Raw genomic sequence first — 18,128 nt, 5'->3', positions numbered from 1 at the left:
CTAAGCAGAATTTCCCTTTCATTTAACTTTTGGTGTTCAGTCTATCTAATGATGTTCGTATCCAGTTTAATATCTCATTGAACAAATTGAGGCATGAAGAATTGTTCACATCTAATAAAACAATTTTAATACTTGGTTCTGATATATTCCATCTGCTCACAAAAAATATATTTTTTATTTTTACAAACTGCCAGAACGAGCAGATAATTTCTTGGAACGTTTCAATCACTTTGTAGTGTTCCATACTACTCGTCATACAAAAACGTGTCTTGTTTGTTTGTTTGTTTCAAAATTTCGCGCAAAGCTACACGAGGACTATTTGCGCTAGCCGTCTCTAATTTAGCAGTGTGAGACTAGAGGGAAGGAAGCTAGTCATTCTCACCCACTGCCAACTCTTGGGCTACTCTTTTACCAACGGCTGAAAGAATGAGCATGTTTGGTGCGACCGGGATTCGAACTCGCGACCCTCCAGTTACGAGTCGAACACCTTAACCCAGCTGGCCATGCCGGGCCCAAACATGTCTTGGTCTGTTTACTGAGGTGGATGAGGAACGGTTGTCCATTAATCCTTCTATTTAAATTAACGGACGTGTACAAGGGTAGACAAAAAAATGATTCTGTTCCCATTGAAAATGTTAATTTGTTTAGTAGATAACATAATATATGTAAAACCATGTGTCTTTAGAACGCACTGGAATAGGTCTGTTCGAATAGAAACCTAATATTAAAATTGTCTTTTGTTAATACCTGAACTAGTCATGAATTTAGTTCGATTTTCTCGTAATAAAAGGCCCGGCATGGCCAGCTGGTTAAGACACTCGACTCGTAATCTGAGGGTCGCGGGTTCGAATCTTCGTCACAACAAACATGCTTGCCCTTTCAGCTGTGGGGCCTTATAATGTTACGGTCAATCCCACTATTCGTTGGTAAAAGAGTAGCACAAGAGTTGGCGGTGGGTGGTGATGAATAGCTGCCTTCCCTCTAGACTTACACTGCTAAATTATGGACGGCTAGCACAGATAGCTCTCATGTAGTTTTGTGCGAAATTCAAAAACAAACAAACAAACCAATCTTTTTCCTTCACATTTAGCTGCTATTCTAAAGTGGTATTAAAGCATCATGGGAAACCAGAGTTGGCACAAGAAACATTATATGTATTATAACAAATGACAAGAAAAGGAAAAGACAGAATTAGTAAAATGTTTGTTATTTAATGCTCCATTAAGTGGCCACAAGAAAACATGTATAGTGGGATTGAATGATATGTGTTGGTGCAGATAGGTAAGACTGCCACAAGACCAGTTTCGCAAGCGATACATCAGTGTTTATAGCTGTTATTGTGAATACAACTGGAAGACGCGTCTTGAATAATTATCTTTTAGTAACTTGACAGGACAAGAACTGGTAAACATTGTGAAAATACGTGCGCAGCAAGTGTCAGATGCTCATATTACAAGAGAGTCACTCAACCGTCATGGTCTAGGCTGCAAAATTTATGCTATATTTAATATATTCTATAAGTTAAAGTCCATTCGAAATATTTTTACTCCTGTGAAAATTATAGAAGCATGAAAGCTTACACGTAGAAAATAAATTACGACCAATTCGTATTTAATGACGTAATTTAAAGAAATTTAAAAATAATACGTATAGATATTGTAATGTACCTTAACGTACATTGGTATTACACATAGTTTATTAGTCTACTTGTATAGGTATATTATATTGTAGTCAGAATACTATTGTCATGGTGTATTGCTGAACAATCAGCTCCAACACTCAATGGTTTTGTTTCGTTTGTTTATTAATACTTGTATTGTGCTTATACTGTTTGTTTAATTTTGAATTTCGCGCAAAGCTACGTGAGGGCTATCTGCGCTAGCCGTCCTTAATTTAGCAGTGTCAGACTAGAGGGAAGGCAGCATGTCATCACCACCCACCGCCAACTCTTGGGCTATATTTTTACTAACGAATAATGGGATTGACCGTCACATTATATTCCCCCACGGCTGAAAGGGCGAGCATGTTTGATGTGACGTGAATTCGAACCCGCGAACCTGTTTATAGTGTACTTTCTATCATGGTGTATTGCTAAACAATCAACTGCAACACTTAATAGTTTGTTCCGTTTTATTATTAATACTTGTATTGTGTTTATATCATAGTTTATATTTTACCATACATTTGTTTATAAGCTTCTATCAAACTTTGCCACTTTCTTCCTAAAAATATAATAAAATCAATCCAGACCAACACAATAGCACCAGTTATTTCTTTACTTTATTGTAAGAATGTAAATTTCAATTTTGCAATTTATTTTCCATGTTTATTTTTTATAAGAACCAAAAACGTTAATACATAAATTCGCTGTTAAATCATCACATGGATGTACTTAACATTAGCGTGATTAACACTCGCCATTAAGGGACCAAAAGTATAGCTACCATTTGAAGACAAACGTAAGTACAGTAAAACTATTGCAGACCAATTCAATATAGAAATAAGTGATTGTGACTTGGGGAAACTATTGTCTGTGTGTATATATATATATAAACCTACACCTATCTACACAATAGAGACGGCTGATATGGGTATTAAAAACTTTAATTTAAAACACAAAAAAGTAATACCGTTTCGACCTGAAGATGATCTAAAGAGGTTGAAACGTTGTCATTTGTTTTGTGTTTGAAACAAAAGTTTTTAATACCCATATCAGCCGTCTCTAATATATATGTTTACTTCGAAATGGGTCTTCGTCGTCAAGAAGTTATAGTTTACTATAAAAGAAGTCGCGAATGAAATGAAAGTACCCACTTTATGGGAAAAGAATGCGTTTGTAATTGTAATATATTGTCATTGAAAAGTTTGATAATGCTAACTTAGACTTGACTTGAAAAAGGTCAGATGAAATTGTTTTTTTAAGATACTTGTACAAGCATATTAGTTTCTAGTGTTGAAAGCCCGCAGCTACCAGCTATAAATAAATTAAAATGAAGTGGAAAGAAATATCGCTAATGTTGAAAGCACCGAAACTAAAACGTTAAACCCTCACATGGGTGTACTTAACATTAAGGCCCCGGCAAGGCCAGGTGGGTTAAGGCGTGCGACTCGTAATCTGAGGGTCGCGGGTTCGCATCCTCGTCGTACCAAACATGCTCGCCCTTTCAGCCGTGGGTGCGTTATAACGTTTCGGTCAGTTCCACTATTTCTTGGTAAAAGAACAGCCCAAGAGTTGTGGCAGTAGGTGGCGATGACTAGCTGCCGTCTCTCCAGTCTCACACTGCTTAATTAGGGACAACTAACGCAGGTAACCCTCGCGTAGCTTTGCGTAAAAATTTAAAAACAAACACAAACAAAGAAATCTCTATCTTCATTACTTGCTTGAAAAAATTGTGTGCTGTCATGTTTTCCATAAGTACTTAAAGAAATTTAAGTAAAAAACCTTTACTTTTTTCAAATAATTATTTTTAAAGATTTTTAGAGAAATATTGCTTACGGTATTGAAATACTCTGCTTACATATATTTAAAAGCGCCATCTTGTATCATAAAATGTGGTTAATAAAGTATTTGTTTGTTTGTTTTGGACTTTCGCACAAAGCTACTCGAGGGCTATCTGTGCTAGCCGTCCCTAATTTAGCAGTGTAAGACTAGAGGGAAGGCAGCTAGTCATCACCACCCACCGCCAACTCTTGGGCTACTCTTTTACCAACGAACAGTGGGATTGACCATCACATTATAACGCCCCACGACTGGGAGGGCGAGCATGTTTGGCGCGACTGTTTTATCACATAGTGGCAGTCCTTGTTATATAAGATAAATGACGTGAAATAAATGTTACATTTAAGAACTCGTCTAAGCTAGTGAAACTAAACAGGAAATTGTTTATGGATTAGCATCACAACAGAGAATTCTGAAGCAAAAAAATAATAATAAAAAGATATAGTGACGTCGATTTCAGATAACGACATTCATGTTGTTGTTAATCTCATAAATACAGTTTTAAATACTACATTTTTCTGTCAACATTTAAGCGTTTTCATTCTGTTCATGGTGCTTTAGTTTTAAATTTTCGTTAACGATCTTTAGAAAGAAGATGAAAAAATGTTAGTATTAATTTTGAATACTAGATGGCAATAAATTACCTACTTTTCAACGTGCAAACTGAAGTACATTATCAGACATAAATTTCACAAGAGAAACAACTTTGAACTTTATAGAGATGAAAATTGTTTTTATTTTTGTCATTAAGTATTTCCAAGATTTTATTTACCTCTTATTGGTCTTGATTTATTTTATGGAGAAAATTTATATCTTTTTCTTTTGCATGCTGTGTGTTTTGAATTTCGCGCAAAGCTACACGAGGGCTATCTGCGCTAGCCGTCCCTAATTTAGCAGTGTAAAACTAGAGGGAAAGCAGCTAGTCATCACCACCCACCGCCAACTCTTGGGCTACTCTTTTACCAACGAATAGTGGGATTGACCGTCACATTATAAGGTCCTTATGGCTAAAAGAGCGAGCGTGTTTGATATGACGGGAATTCGAACCCGAGACCCTCAGTGCCTTAACCACCTGGCCATGCCGGGATCTTTTTGTTCTTTTAATTTACTCAATGGATGAATTTAAAGGAAAATTCGCATTACGGTTTTGATGGGGTGTTAACATCCTAACGATAACAACCGTAGACTGAAAACAACTAGATAGTAACTCTTTCAAAAAATAGAAATTGGTATAGAAACAGAGGAAAGAATATGTAAATTATTTTTATATATCTCATTTTTGTTTTCTCCCAAGTTATTATAAATAGAATTTAACGTCATAAACCTGAAACGACATTTCTTACCTAACGTACAATTCTAAAAGTGTTGTTTGTGAAGTTTAATTATTGTCTTTTTCACTCGCTACTTTATAATGTCTTATGTTGTAATTTAGAAATTTAAATTCACAAAATTAGCACGTGAATTTAAGTTTGGAATTTTTTTTGAAATTTTAGAACAGTTTGAGCCAGATTTTAATCTAATTGTTTATAAAACTATCACTCGACCACAACCACCTTATTAATCTCATTGTATATAAAACCCTCTATCGTCCACAACCAACGTATTAATCTGATTTGCTATATAATCATCTTGATCAGAACTCTATGCTCACACAAGTGTATATACTGGTACATACGCGTGCAAGTCCGTATAATCGAACAGTACTATACAAAAGTATTACGAGAAGACAAAATCAAATTTCAGGATATTTTCAAAGAACAATGGAAGGTAAATCACAAGTGAAACATCGATATGTTATTGACCTTAATATTCAGTACAACAGAAATTCAGTGGAAATTCTTGAGTTCAGCAAACAGTTAATATTTTGCTGTAATAACTACAGACAGTCTTTCGTGTATTATCGCTAAATATTTAATCAAAATACCCTTTGGGATTTTACTCCAAGTGTTTCTAATACACTCCCATAAAGTTTGTTTGGCAGTAACGTTTGGATTTGTCAGGCATTTTATCTATCAGTTCCTAAATCTGCTCAATTGGGTTGAGAGTTGGTCTCTGTAGAAGCTCTTAGCATCACTTCAATGACTCCAGCAGCTTCTTTCTTCCCTAAGTACTTTCTGCTTAGGTTAGATGAGTGTTTGTGGTAATTATCTTCTTGCTAGTAGAATTCTTTACCAATACTACGTAAACCATTGGCTATACCATCATTGATCAATATTTAATGGTACTTGTGATGGTCCATTTTTCCATCTATTTGGCAAATATTTTCTGAAATGCCAGCAGTTAAACACCCCCAAACCATCATACTGTCTCTTCCATACTTCATGATAGGTATGCATTGAGGTAAGTATCTTTCATCTTGGAACCAATTATTTCTTACTCGGACTCATCGATTAATAACACCATTTAAAATCATCAGCAGTCATGGTTTTAACTTTTTAGCAAATTTCAATCTTTTAACAATATTTGAAGATCAAAGTAAAGATTTTTTAAAAACTGATACGCGATCAGATATTCAATTTTCTTGATACTGTAGATCTGGACACTTTACTGTCAGTTGGTACATGGTCGTTTATGCCCTGCCTGAGATCAGTAGCAGTCTTCCTTCTGTCCAGAAGGCTGTATAAACAAAGATACTTAACATCAGTGTAAGTAAGTTTAGGTGTTCTGTCTCTTCCTTTCCTAGTTTCAAATTTACCTGTCTTTATCTCAACATGTAGGATGTACCTGACAGTGTTTCGTGAGCATTTCAAGTCTGCATCAGTTTATCGGACAGTACAGCCAGCATCATGTAAAGCTTTTATACGAACTCTCTGTACTAATGACAATTCTCTAAGCTTTTTTAGCAGGACAACAAAACTTAATGTTTAGTGTTAAACACTGTTGTTATCAGGGATTATGTGTGGCTTTCTATTAACTTGATTTTTTTAGCATATACTAATACCATATACAAGCACCTTGCTAACTTCTTCCTTTAAAACATAGACACTGCATGAGGTACCACAACAAGTATTTCAGACCCTCAGACTGATCATTATGTTCATTCAAGCAGATCCCTTATGACATGCCCTTGGTACAAGTACGTGAGAAGTTTGCAGAATGACAAGTATTCTCATCCTGGTTCATTCACTCATCAACAAAGATCAGTAAAACATTACCATAGTGCTGAAATTTACATTCTGTAATGGCATGGAAGAATTAGCCACATACAACAGAAAGAATGACAAAATGTTCTATTGTCCTAACATTCTTGCCCCCCGCTAGTACAGCGGTATGTCTCCGGATTTACAAAGCTAAAATCAGGGGTTCGATTCCACTCGGTAGGCTCAGCAGATAGTCCGATGTAGCTTTCCTATAAGAAAACACAAACACGCCTAACATTCTTACGCAGTATAATACATGCACGAGCACGTGTACGTATTTATACATACGCACGCAGGTGCGGATATAATGGTACATGCGCACACAGGAGCGTTTATCAGTGGATGCATGCACATGTGTGTACATTGGTACACGTGCCAGCAGGTGCGAATAATGGTACATGCGCGCATAAACTACGAATTTGGGTTCATTTACGCTCACTTGCGTTTATTGGTATATGTACAAGCAGGTGCCTATAACGATACATGCGCGTTCAGGTGCGTATATATATATATATATATATATATGTATATGTATAATAATAAAACGTCAAAAGCAAATGTTTCTACATGTGATCCTAAATTTGGAAACTTTGATCAGTATTATTATCCTTATAAGACTGTCTTTTGTTGGGCTGGATAATCGTTTGGATTATTCATTGTGTGTGTGTATGTTTTTCTTTCAGCAAAGCCACATCCAGCTATCTGCTGAGTCCACCGAGGGGAATCGAGATTTTTCAGTGAAGAAAAGATTGACGCAAAAGTCAGTCCATTTAATTAAAATATGGTTTATATCTTTGACTACTAGTTCAGTACTAGTTTCGAAGTTTCACGTAACTAATAACGTGTACTAATTTACAGATAAACATTTACTGGATAATCGTCCCTCTTTTGTAATTCGTTGAAAATACAGTCTCAAAATATTAACTGAGTGAAAGCAAAAATTACACAGCCTAGATCATATACTGTTTGTATCTTTTTGCAATTCGCGCAAAGCTACACGAAGGCTATCTGCGCCAGCCAGTGCTTAGTTTATTAGCGAAACATTACAGGGAAGGCAGCTAGTTATCGACCACCATCACCAGTTTTCGGCTGCTCTTTTCCCAGCTAATAGTGGGATTGATTGTGACAATATTATTCCCCTACGGCAGAAAAGGCGAGCATATTTGGTGGGGCGTGTGTTCAAACCCCCGACCTTCAGATTGCCCTAAACCCCTTGGCCAGGCCGGGCCTTCATGTACCGATTCCTCTTTAATTGCCCAAAGAAACATTTGCTAACTTTAGCCTAACTTGCCCTTAATAAAATTCTTGTGGTAAAGCTGGGAAAGGTTGTTTTATTTTCAGTAATGTTCATAAAGTGGTTGTAGTCGAGCACGCCTTAATGCGCTTGGCTATGCCGGGACATTAATGGTACATCCTCATGCACGTGAATGTATTGGTACATGCACTGGCACCTGCGTATATTGGCACATGCGTGCTCGACTACAACCACATTCCCGTCGCGCCAAACATGCTCGCCCTTTCAGCCGTGGGGGCGTTATAATGTGACGGTCAATCCCACTATTCGTTGGTAAAAGAGTAGCCCAAGAGTTGGTGGTGGGTGGTGATGACTAGCTGCCTTCCCTCTAGTCTTACACTGCTAAATTAAGGACGGCTAGTACAGATAGCCCTCGAGTAGCTTTGTGCGAAATTCAAAAACAAACAAACAAAAACAAATGTACCATTAAAAGCGCCTTCGTAATCACGAACCAATATACACAACTGTGCTAGTACGTGCAAATGCATGCACTTGCGTGCGTATGTACCAAGATATGCACTTGTGTGAGCACATGGCTCTAGTCAAATGATTATATAGCTAATCAGATTAACAAGGTATTCATCACTTGTCTCGTGACACTGGTACAAACTACAAAGAAATAAAAGGACTGTTCTGGAAAAACTGAGACGTCTAATCACCCATACATGGCTGAATTATGAATCCAAGGATCCATAGCTCGCGACCTATTTCCGTAAAACGGCATTCAGATTTTGACTCAAGAGTGTTTGTTTGTTTGTTTGTACAAAACGGATGGCATTAAACCCACCCTCTTTTGATGGTGGAAGTATAGAGATATTCCACTGTGCTGTTGGGCGAGTCAATAAAAGTTACAGTTAAATCGTACTAACCCGTCAAAAGTTTAACATGAAATATTGTTCATGTTGCTGTTGCTTTCTTGTTGTATATATATATACAATACAATTATACAATATTTACGAGTTTTAGAAGAAATCAATCGTTAACTTTCTGTTACGTAAATGAAGCTATGGCCCAAATCGCAATACACCGTTCCATCTTGACTTTACCACATCTGTCGAATGTCAACACCAATATTTGTGATAGCATTTTAGGATTTTTACTGCCATTCTTTTACAATCTATCATCTAAAACTTACACAACAAAACTTAAGAAGACAATGATACGTCTCTTAAAAGTATTAAAATTATCTTCCATAATCTCGACGCTAGTAAACAGACGGATTTGTGGTCGTTATGGTAACCACACAACACTTAGCAGCGTAACGCTGCGCCTCTGGAAAAAAGTACCTAATAGAACCATACGGGCAAGTGTGTTGAAACATGTTTTGAGGGGGGGGTAAAGACCAGTTTATGTCACAGAAATTTTGTTGACAGCTCGTAATCTTCACTTTTCTGACAAGGTAAAGTGCCGTTTTCTTTTAAATCAAAATTACGTTATGCTAAATGTGTAGTACTATCACCGGCGTAGCACAAACTGTCGTAAAAAAATTCATACGATTCATGTTAGGTGATGTTTAACGTGCGTCGCTCAGCACGTGCGTTAAATGGCGATTCTGTTTCTGATACTGTGTAATTCTGTGCTTGAGGGAACTTGGTCCTGTAACTCACATTTCTATGTTCTCGACGTCTATAAAATATCATTCGTGGTTAAGTTATAACTTACAACATCGCGTGAACGGTCGTATCATTTTGACAACTTATTTATCGTTTGGTACTTTATTTTATTACAATTTTAATGGTAAAGTGGGCGTAAAAAATAGTGCAACCTATTTATAGATATATACGCACCATTATATTATGTTTGTATAAATTTCAGAAATTTGTATCTTTTGATGTTCGCAGACTTCTGCTATGAAACTTTTTGTTAAAAGCACCTTTGTTATATATATATATGTGAATGCTAAAGGTTTCTTTTATTTTTCATTGGAAGTGAAATTGAGAAGGGAAAATGTAACGTAGTGGTTCAATGTATTGGTTGACTGACTGTACTATTTACTGTGGACTCTTCCCAAATTAATTTAGAATACTTATACTGAAGACCCTATAGATAAAAAAGGCTTTGTCTCTCTCTAAGAATATAATGTCAGTTCGTCAGTGGGGAACGAAGGTAAGTGAAGGTTATTGATATTTCAAAGTTAACTAAGTCGACACTTTGAGTTAAAATACTTTCAGTGTATATTGTATCAATATCGTGTTTTGTGTAATATCTGCTGAATCAGTCGTCTTGTCGTGATAACTGATAAATCATTAGTGTCTTGTGTAATGCCTGCTAAATCAGTCGTCTTGTGTGATAACTGTTAAACCACTAGTGTGTTGTAATGACTGCTTATCCAGTCGTCTTATGTAATGACTGTTAAACCAGTTAATATATTCTATACATTTTTTCCATCGATAATTTATAAAATGTTTTAACTCTAAGATTTTTTAACTTAATATCCTTAACCAATAGTTAATCAAATATGATGACATTTTTTAAAGTATCATTGGCTTTGTTATCTCAGTCGTAAAAACGTTAGTTTTATTGGAAGACTGATTCTCGAGCAGATTTCTAAGCAAGTTTGCCAAAAGAACCAAATAATAGGGATAAACGCCCTGATTTTTGGACGTGTTTACTCATCACAACACAGTTAAGTTAAGCCACATGTCACTCTTTCAAGTGTTTAAATTCTTACCAACGCAGTACACATGTTGATGTCCTGCAGGTAAGTTAAGCAGTTCTGGAATGTGTTTGGGCAACTTCTTAACAGCATAACAATGTTTTGCTTGTAAACAATGCGATTCCACAATCGCAGGACAACACAATAAGTCCTACCAGTGAACAATGATTCTTAGATCTGTGTTGTACAGCATTTTAAAAGCACGATGTTACTTGCACAGCATTTGAACAACAAAATAGTTTCGAAAAAAAATATGGCAGGGTCTAAATGCTGTGCGTGTTTATTATATTCCGCTTTTTAAGAAAAAATACTGTACGTTTACCATCAGAGACGATACTTTAATACTGACCATGTGGATGTTGTTTTCAATGTATCGTTTCTCCAGCTGTTTGCTTGCTTTAAAGGTGTGTTAGGACTACCACACATAGAAAGTTACTGATTCTAGTTCCTTCTTGAAATCGCAAGAGCTCTTTCGTTTAATTCACAGGAATGAACAGTTGTTAACATAGTACCCTTATATTCATCGTTCACTTCCCAGTCGGCATGACTCGTCAAATGGTTAATTCACAGGAATGAACAGTTGTTAACTTAGTACTTTATTACTTTCTCGAACATGGCGTGTGAAACCGGCAAATATTCCTTCACAAGATCGATTAATTGCTGATTATTTGTTTTTCAGGAGCAAAACCTAAACAGAAACCTACATTTGATGAAACAGGCTGTTCATTTCATTTCATTTACTATATATATTAGGACTAGAAAATATTGTTCTCTTATAAATTAACAACCTGGCATGTGACTTGCTGGGTAGTGTTTGTAATGTAGTTTTTCTTAAGTGTATGGATTTACATCACGTGTCCAGTTAAGAACTTCATTTGAACACAATAACTAAAACTTAAAAGTGTCAGAAAGACAAGATAACTTTTTCAAGATGTCAAAGCGAACCACAGCAAGCAGTAATACAACTTTTCTTTTAGGCACTTGCAGCATTACCGTGTTTGTAAAACGAACTTCTGACCAAATCAATTAAAGAGAGAGTTTCATACTTTAATCATGAAAAATTAAAGTGTTTTCAGTTCCTCTATTAGTATCATGAAATGTTAGTGGCTTGCTCCAGTTCTTCTATTAGTATCATGAAATGTTAGTGGCTTGCTTCAGTTCTTCTATTAGTATCATGAAATGTTAGTGGCTTGCTCCAGTTCTTCTATTAGTATCATGAAATGTTAGTGGCTTGCTCCAGTTCTTCTATTAGTATCATGAAATGTTAGTGGCTTGCTCCAGTTCTTCTATTAGTATCATGAAATGTTAGTGGCTTGCTCCAGTTCTTCTATTAGTATCATGAAATGTTAGTGGTTTTGCTCCAGTTCTTCTATTAGTATCATGAAATGTTAGTGGTTTGCTCCAGTTCTTCTATTAGTATCATGAAATGTTAGTGGTTGTTGCTTCAGTTCTTCTATTAGTATCATGAAATGTTAGTGGCTTTGTTCCAGTTCTTCTATTAGTATCATGAAATGTTAGTGGTTGTTGCTTCCAGTTCTTCTATTAGTATCATGAAATGTTAGTGGCTTGCTCCAGTTCTTCTATTAGTATCATGAAATGTTAGTGGCTTGCTCCAGTTTTTCTATCAGTGTCATCAAATGTCAGACAGTTGTTGGATTCCCGTTTTTCTATCGGTGTCATCAAATGTCAGACAGTTGTTGGATTCCCGTTTTTCTATCGGTGTCATCAAATGTCAGACAGTTGTTGGATTCCCGTTTTTCTATCGGTGTCATCAAATGTCAGACAGTTGTTGGGTTCCCGTTTTTGCTCTCTCCTTCGCTGTAACCCAGCAATAAGTCTTGGGACTTATAACCCTATAAATCTTATCTAGATTCTCAGGGCGGGCACAGAACAGATAACTTATCTTTGTGCGTAATAGTGAACAAACAAAAATTATAACTTTTGTTTTGGTGTCATGAGATATTAGATAGGTATCGCATTACGTAGGCAATATGGATCAGTGAGTTTGTAATTTGAACTCGTTAATTTCGCGTTCAAATTAGGTTCGCGTTGTGCTTATCTGTCCTTACGTAACACGCTTGTTATTTCAGTCTATTCAGGTGTATGATGGGTACCAGCATTTTACTGGAGTTAATTGGAGATGGACCGGCACCTTTTTAAGTAGAACACAAAGCCCTCATGAGCTGAGTTTAATAACAGATGTCATGTTGCCATGTCAACATGGGAAACCTTTATTAACGGCTTTTCAGATTTGTTATTAGGCATCACAGTGGAGATTTTTACTGACGTCATGGCATCTCGAACAGCTATAGCATTATAACCTTTCTATGGATATCATGACATATCTAATAGTTGCTGCAAGATATTTTTTTACAGTTGGTACCATGAGATGTAGAAGAGTTGTCATATTTTATTTTGATCTTACGATATATACAATTTAGACAGAAAGTGTTCGTACCACTGCGTCCCGAGTGGTTTTTTGCTCATAAATTAAAAATTATCACGAGTAGTCGTGTTTTCTTATAGCAAAGCCACATCGGCTGTCTGCTGAGCCCACCGAGGGGAATCGAACCCCTGATCTTAGCATTGTAAATCCGAAGACATACCGCTGCACAAGTAGGAGGCGCGAGTAGTCAAATAGAAGTAAACTATATTATAAATATTGTACTAACACATCTAAATAAATTTTTATGTAAATTAAACGACCAATAAACTGTTTATAAACATATAACCAAATATAGGAGCAGAAAGTGTTCGTACATTTCAGAACGTGTGAAAAAAACTGATATTCCTGTAAAATTTTGTTTAGTTTGGTGAATAAACTACATTATACCATTCCAGAACGAGACACTGGGTTCATAATTATTGGTATTTAGCCAGCAAAAAATGTACTTCCGGCAATTTAGCGCCGTTTATTTTATTATATGCTTGGTCATCATGGCGAACAGGAAACAACTGTCCATTGATTTAAAAACCCGAATTATTGTAAAATACAAGTCTCGTGTGTCTCTTTCCGGTATTGCAACACAACTTAATGTGCCGATATCTACTGTTCAAAGCATAATTGCCAAGTTTAAGCTTAGAGAATAAACTGCTAACCTCCCTCGTTCCGGACGCCCTACCAAAATTCCAGAGAGAACCAAGAGGAAGGTTCTCGGAGAAGTTAGTAGGAACCCTCGTTTAACACGTAATGACGTACAGAAACTAGTAAGGGAAACTGGGGTTGAAGTAAGCACCTTTACATTTTTGAACATGTTACGCTTTTTTGGGTTCAAAGCATTCTGTTCTCGTATAACTCCATATTTAAAGCCTGTTCATTTAGAAGCACGATTGAGGTATGCAAGAAAGCATGTAGATAAACCCTTTACCTGTTGGAAGAGTATTCTTTGGTCAGACGAGAATAAAATCGAACTTTTCGGCCACAATGATGTTTGCTATATTTTCCATAAGAAGGGGAACAAAATCTTCCAAAGAACATCGTCCTTACAGTTAAACACGGAGGTGGTTCGATCATGCTTTGTGGTTCCTTCAGCTCTTCTGGTGTAGGCAGCCTTCACCGCATCAACGGAATCATGAAAAAAGTAGAGTGTGTTGATATAATAGGCACTTATATCAAGAATGATGCTCAGAACTTGTGGCTTGGGCGTCGTTGGATTTACCAACACGACAGTGACCCTAAGCACACATCGAAATATGTGCAATCCTGGTTGCAGATGAACCATATAAGCGTTTTGGAGTGGCCATTGCAGTCACCCGATCTTAACCCAATTGAAAACGTTTGGCATGAGTTGAAGACCAGGGTTCATCAGCGTCATCTGAAAAACTTGCAAGAGTTGGAGGCCTTCTGTAAAGAAGAATGGAAGAAAATACCAGTCTAGTACTGTCAAACGATCATGGAGGGCTATGAGGAGAGATTGCGCCAAGTAATTCACCTGAAAGGCTAGCTACACAACTGACCATTAAAGTAGACGCACGAACACTTTCTGCCCCTCTTATGTTTGGTTATTTGTTTAGAAACAGTTTATTTGTCGTTCGATTTACATAAAACTGTATATAGATGTGTGTTAGTATAATATTTATAATATACTGTACTTTCAATATTCTAATCGTGATACTTTTTAAGTTATGAGGAAGAAACTACTCACGACGCAGGAGTACGAACACTTTCTGTCGTAACTGTAAAATAGTTACTGCATTACACCTTGTTCATGCCATGACATATTTAATGGCTGATATATTCGTTACAGCTTTTACAGTAAGACAGATTATCTTTTTAGAAGAGATAAGACGCTTCGATCACTGAAGCAATCATTCTTAAGCATTGTTCAGACTTGTGTACTTGGGAATGATCGCATTTGTGATCGAAACGTTGTACCGGTTTTACCAACGAATAGTGAGATTGGCCGACACTTTAAGAGCGAGCATGTTTGGTGTGACGCGGATTCGAATCTACGACCCTCAGATTACGAGCCGAGTGCCTTAACCACGTGGCCATACCGGACCCATCTAAACTGTAGCCACACGTATGGAACAGACAAATGAATTGAAACTTTGTATTTGTTTACGACAAATTAATGTTTTTATTTGAACTATAATTAGTATTACGTATACGCTAATAAATAACAGAACTTTGTTGTTTAAACGTTATTATTACATAATATTATTAATCCTACTTTAAAATATATGATGAAAGCTAAAGACAGGAGGAGTCTATAGACATATTACGAAACCTAAATTAGATTTAACAAGTAAATATATTTTACAGCATACGTGCATATATATATAACCATAACCGTACACGTGGACTCGATCTCTGGGAACATAGTGTGAATGACCTACACGTACATTCGCTACGTAAAAATAACATTAAAGTACGCAGACGAAAGCTAACAAACTTCAGGTTTCAGACCCCAGAACTTCTTAATAGGCACGTAATAAATTACCGTGGAAACAGAATATAAACAAAGTTTCCCGCGTTGAAAGTTGTAACATATATATATACACACACGTATGTGATGAAACAAAATGGCTGTAAACTGTGAACATTTTTGGTATAACAACATTCAAAAATCAATACAAAAAAGACAATATTGTTTAATACCTAAAATGTGTATTTTATGCCAATGTTAGTTATTATCATAAACGTTGTTGATAGCATTGAGGAACAAAGCTATTAACAATTGAAGCGTTTTCCAGATATATGCTTCACGCCATATTGGTACGGTAGCGGTAAATTTCCAACTATCAAAGATTTGTTTGTTTTTTAGTTTCGCGCAAAGCTCCACATGCCCGGCATGGCCAGGTGGGTTAGGTGTTCGACTCGTAATCCGAGAGTCGCGGGTTCGAATCCCTGTCGCACCAAACATACTCGCACTTTTAGCAGTGAGGGCGTTATAATGTGACGGTCAATCCCACTATTCGTTGGCAAAACAGTAGCCCAAGAGTTCGCGGTGGGTGGTGATGACTAGCTGCCTTCCCTCTAGTGTTACACTGCTAAATTAGGGATGGCTAGCGCAGATAGCCCTCGTGTAGCTATGCGCGAAATTGAAAACCAAACTAAGATGAAATGCCAAACTAGTAGATTTTATTCATATAATAAAATTTAATCGCCAAGAAACGCTTATAGCTTTTACAATATTAATTTCCCGTGAATGGCTATCACGTTAAATAATATATAAATAATAATAATATCCAAAGATTGTTATCTATAACGGTATGCCATTATAAATATTAAACCAGTTTACCGTGTTATTGAAAGTTAGCCTATTCTCTCTAATCTCGAAGTTTCTAGTTCTTGGGTATTGTTTTTTAACCAAAATTAATTTTGAAATGTCACGCTTTAAAAGACGCGTTGTTCCAGCAAAGTGTACTTTCACTACGGTATTTTGTTGTTAAACTCATTTCCAGTAGATTGTAATGGGGGAATCTGCAGGATAACCAAATATCGATCCAATGAACTGAAGGCCCGGCATGGCCAGATGGTTAAGCGCTGGACACGTAATCTGAGGATCGTAGGTTCGAATCCTTTTCGCACCAAACATTCTCGCCCTTTCAGCCGTGGGGGCGTTATAATGTTACCGTCAATCCCACTGTTAGTTGGTAAAAGAGTAGCCCAAGAGTTGACGGTAGGTGATGTGATGACTAGCTGCCTTTCCTCTAGTTTTACAGTACTAAATTAGGGACTGCTAGCGCAGATAGCCCTCGTATAGCTTCGCGTGAAATTCAAAAACAAGCCAATGAACTGAGTCCGTATTGAATAATAAATATTATCTATAATTCTAAACAGAAGGCGGCAAGCTTTTAGTATAATGTTTTATTCTGTTCTACAAAAACACTTACAGATGGTTAAAAGTATTTACACCCAAAAGAAGTTTGTGAGCTGTTGACGTCAGTCTGATTCAGACTCTGTCAAGTCAGAATACAAGGTGATCTTCCTGTGAATAATATAAATACATTTGTCCATCTTATATATAATCTGCATATTATGTTTGTATAACTAATAGAACTTCGACTTCCAAAATACACTCTTAAGAGTTTATTTCAGTATCCTTGTATATTGTATCTGGTATTTACTGTATTTTCTTTCCTCTAACATAAACTGTTGCTAAATCAACAACGTATGGGAAAAATGAATAGCTGAAACCTCTTACATCAAATGCGTAACACCGTATTGAATGGCACCCTGTAGAAAGTTGTGACCTTTGCTCACGTGACCTTCATCCATGCATATGGAGTTACAGAAAAGTAGACAGAATTTACAGCACTCACTCAGAGTCAAAAAGAGGTTCGATTCCCTCTCACCTTAATCCCAGTAATATATAATTCAGTACAGCCATTGTTTACAGGTGGTTCATTTAAAACACTCAGCCAGAGTCAACGATGGTTCTCTTGGTGCTGTCTGCTTTAGCTTGCAACAAATACACCCTTTTATCAAGTTACAACAAAGGTGTTGCTTTATACTGCAGTTTATCCACCTCTCTATTATAGACAGTCGAAGCACCAGTCCAGTCAACATCCATTTCTTAGCAGTGTTATTTTTGCGCTGGCATCTGCTCTAGCATGAGGGGGTTAACACCTCAGATGATTTTTAAGGTTCTCCAGTATATTTTCAAATTTCGAAACATTATCATACTTGAAATGTCAGTTTTTCACAGATTGCTTTAGCAAAAGGAAAAGTTTCATGTGTAAAACGTTTCTGCGTTGTTAGGACCTGGCTAGATCTGATGGTTAGGGAACTCAATCCGTAACCTGTGTATTACGAATTCGAATCCTGTTACCAAACATTCTCACCATTTCCACCAGTAGAGGGCGCTATATCATGACAGTCAATCCAACTTTTCGTTGGTAAAAAAAGTAGCTCAAGAGTTGGTGATGGGCGGTGTTGACAAGCTGCCATCCGTGTTGTCTGTTCCTCCTAATTTAGAGACAACTAGAGTATATAGCTTAAGAGTAGATTTGTGTGAAATTCAAAAACAAAGAAACAATCTCTTAGGTAGTTCTTATTTTCATTTTTTATCTCATAGTATAATTATTGCAGTG

At 36.6% G+C, this 18,128-nt stretch overlaps 1 protein-coding gene across 5 annotated transcripts in view; it reads left to right on the top strand.

Annotated features, from left to right (window-relative positions):
• Window positions 1–9,218: 9,218 nt before the first annotated feature.
• LOC143228881 (uncharacterized) overlaps window positions 9,219–18,128 on the top strand; it is a 54,541-nt gene continuing 45,631 nt past the window's right edge. For 4 of the 5 annotated variants that reach the window (XM_076460341.1, XM_076460335.1, XM_076460326.1 and 1 more), the window contains exon 1: window positions 9,476–10,039. In XM_076460341.1, the coding sequence (XP_076316456.1) occupies window positions 10,013–10,039 (27 nt within the window). In that variant the 5' untranslated portion in view covers window positions 9,476–10,012. Of the gene's footprint in view, window positions 9,333–9,475; window positions 10,040–18,128 lie in introns of those variants that run through there. The other variant, XM_076460318.1, reaches the window with a different exon arrangement.

The sequence above is a fragment of the Tachypleus tridentatus genome, chromosome 1, assembly GCF_004210375.1.
Source record: "Tachypleus tridentatus isolate NWPU-2018 chromosome 1, ASM421037v1, whole genome shotgun sequence".
Taxonomy (NCBI): domain Eukaryota; kingdom Metazoa; phylum Arthropoda; class Merostomata; order Xiphosura; family Limulidae; genus Tachypleus; species Tachypleus tridentatus.
Note: the sequence above shows the minus strand (reverse complement) of the source record. Positions and strands in the feature narration are given on the sequence as shown.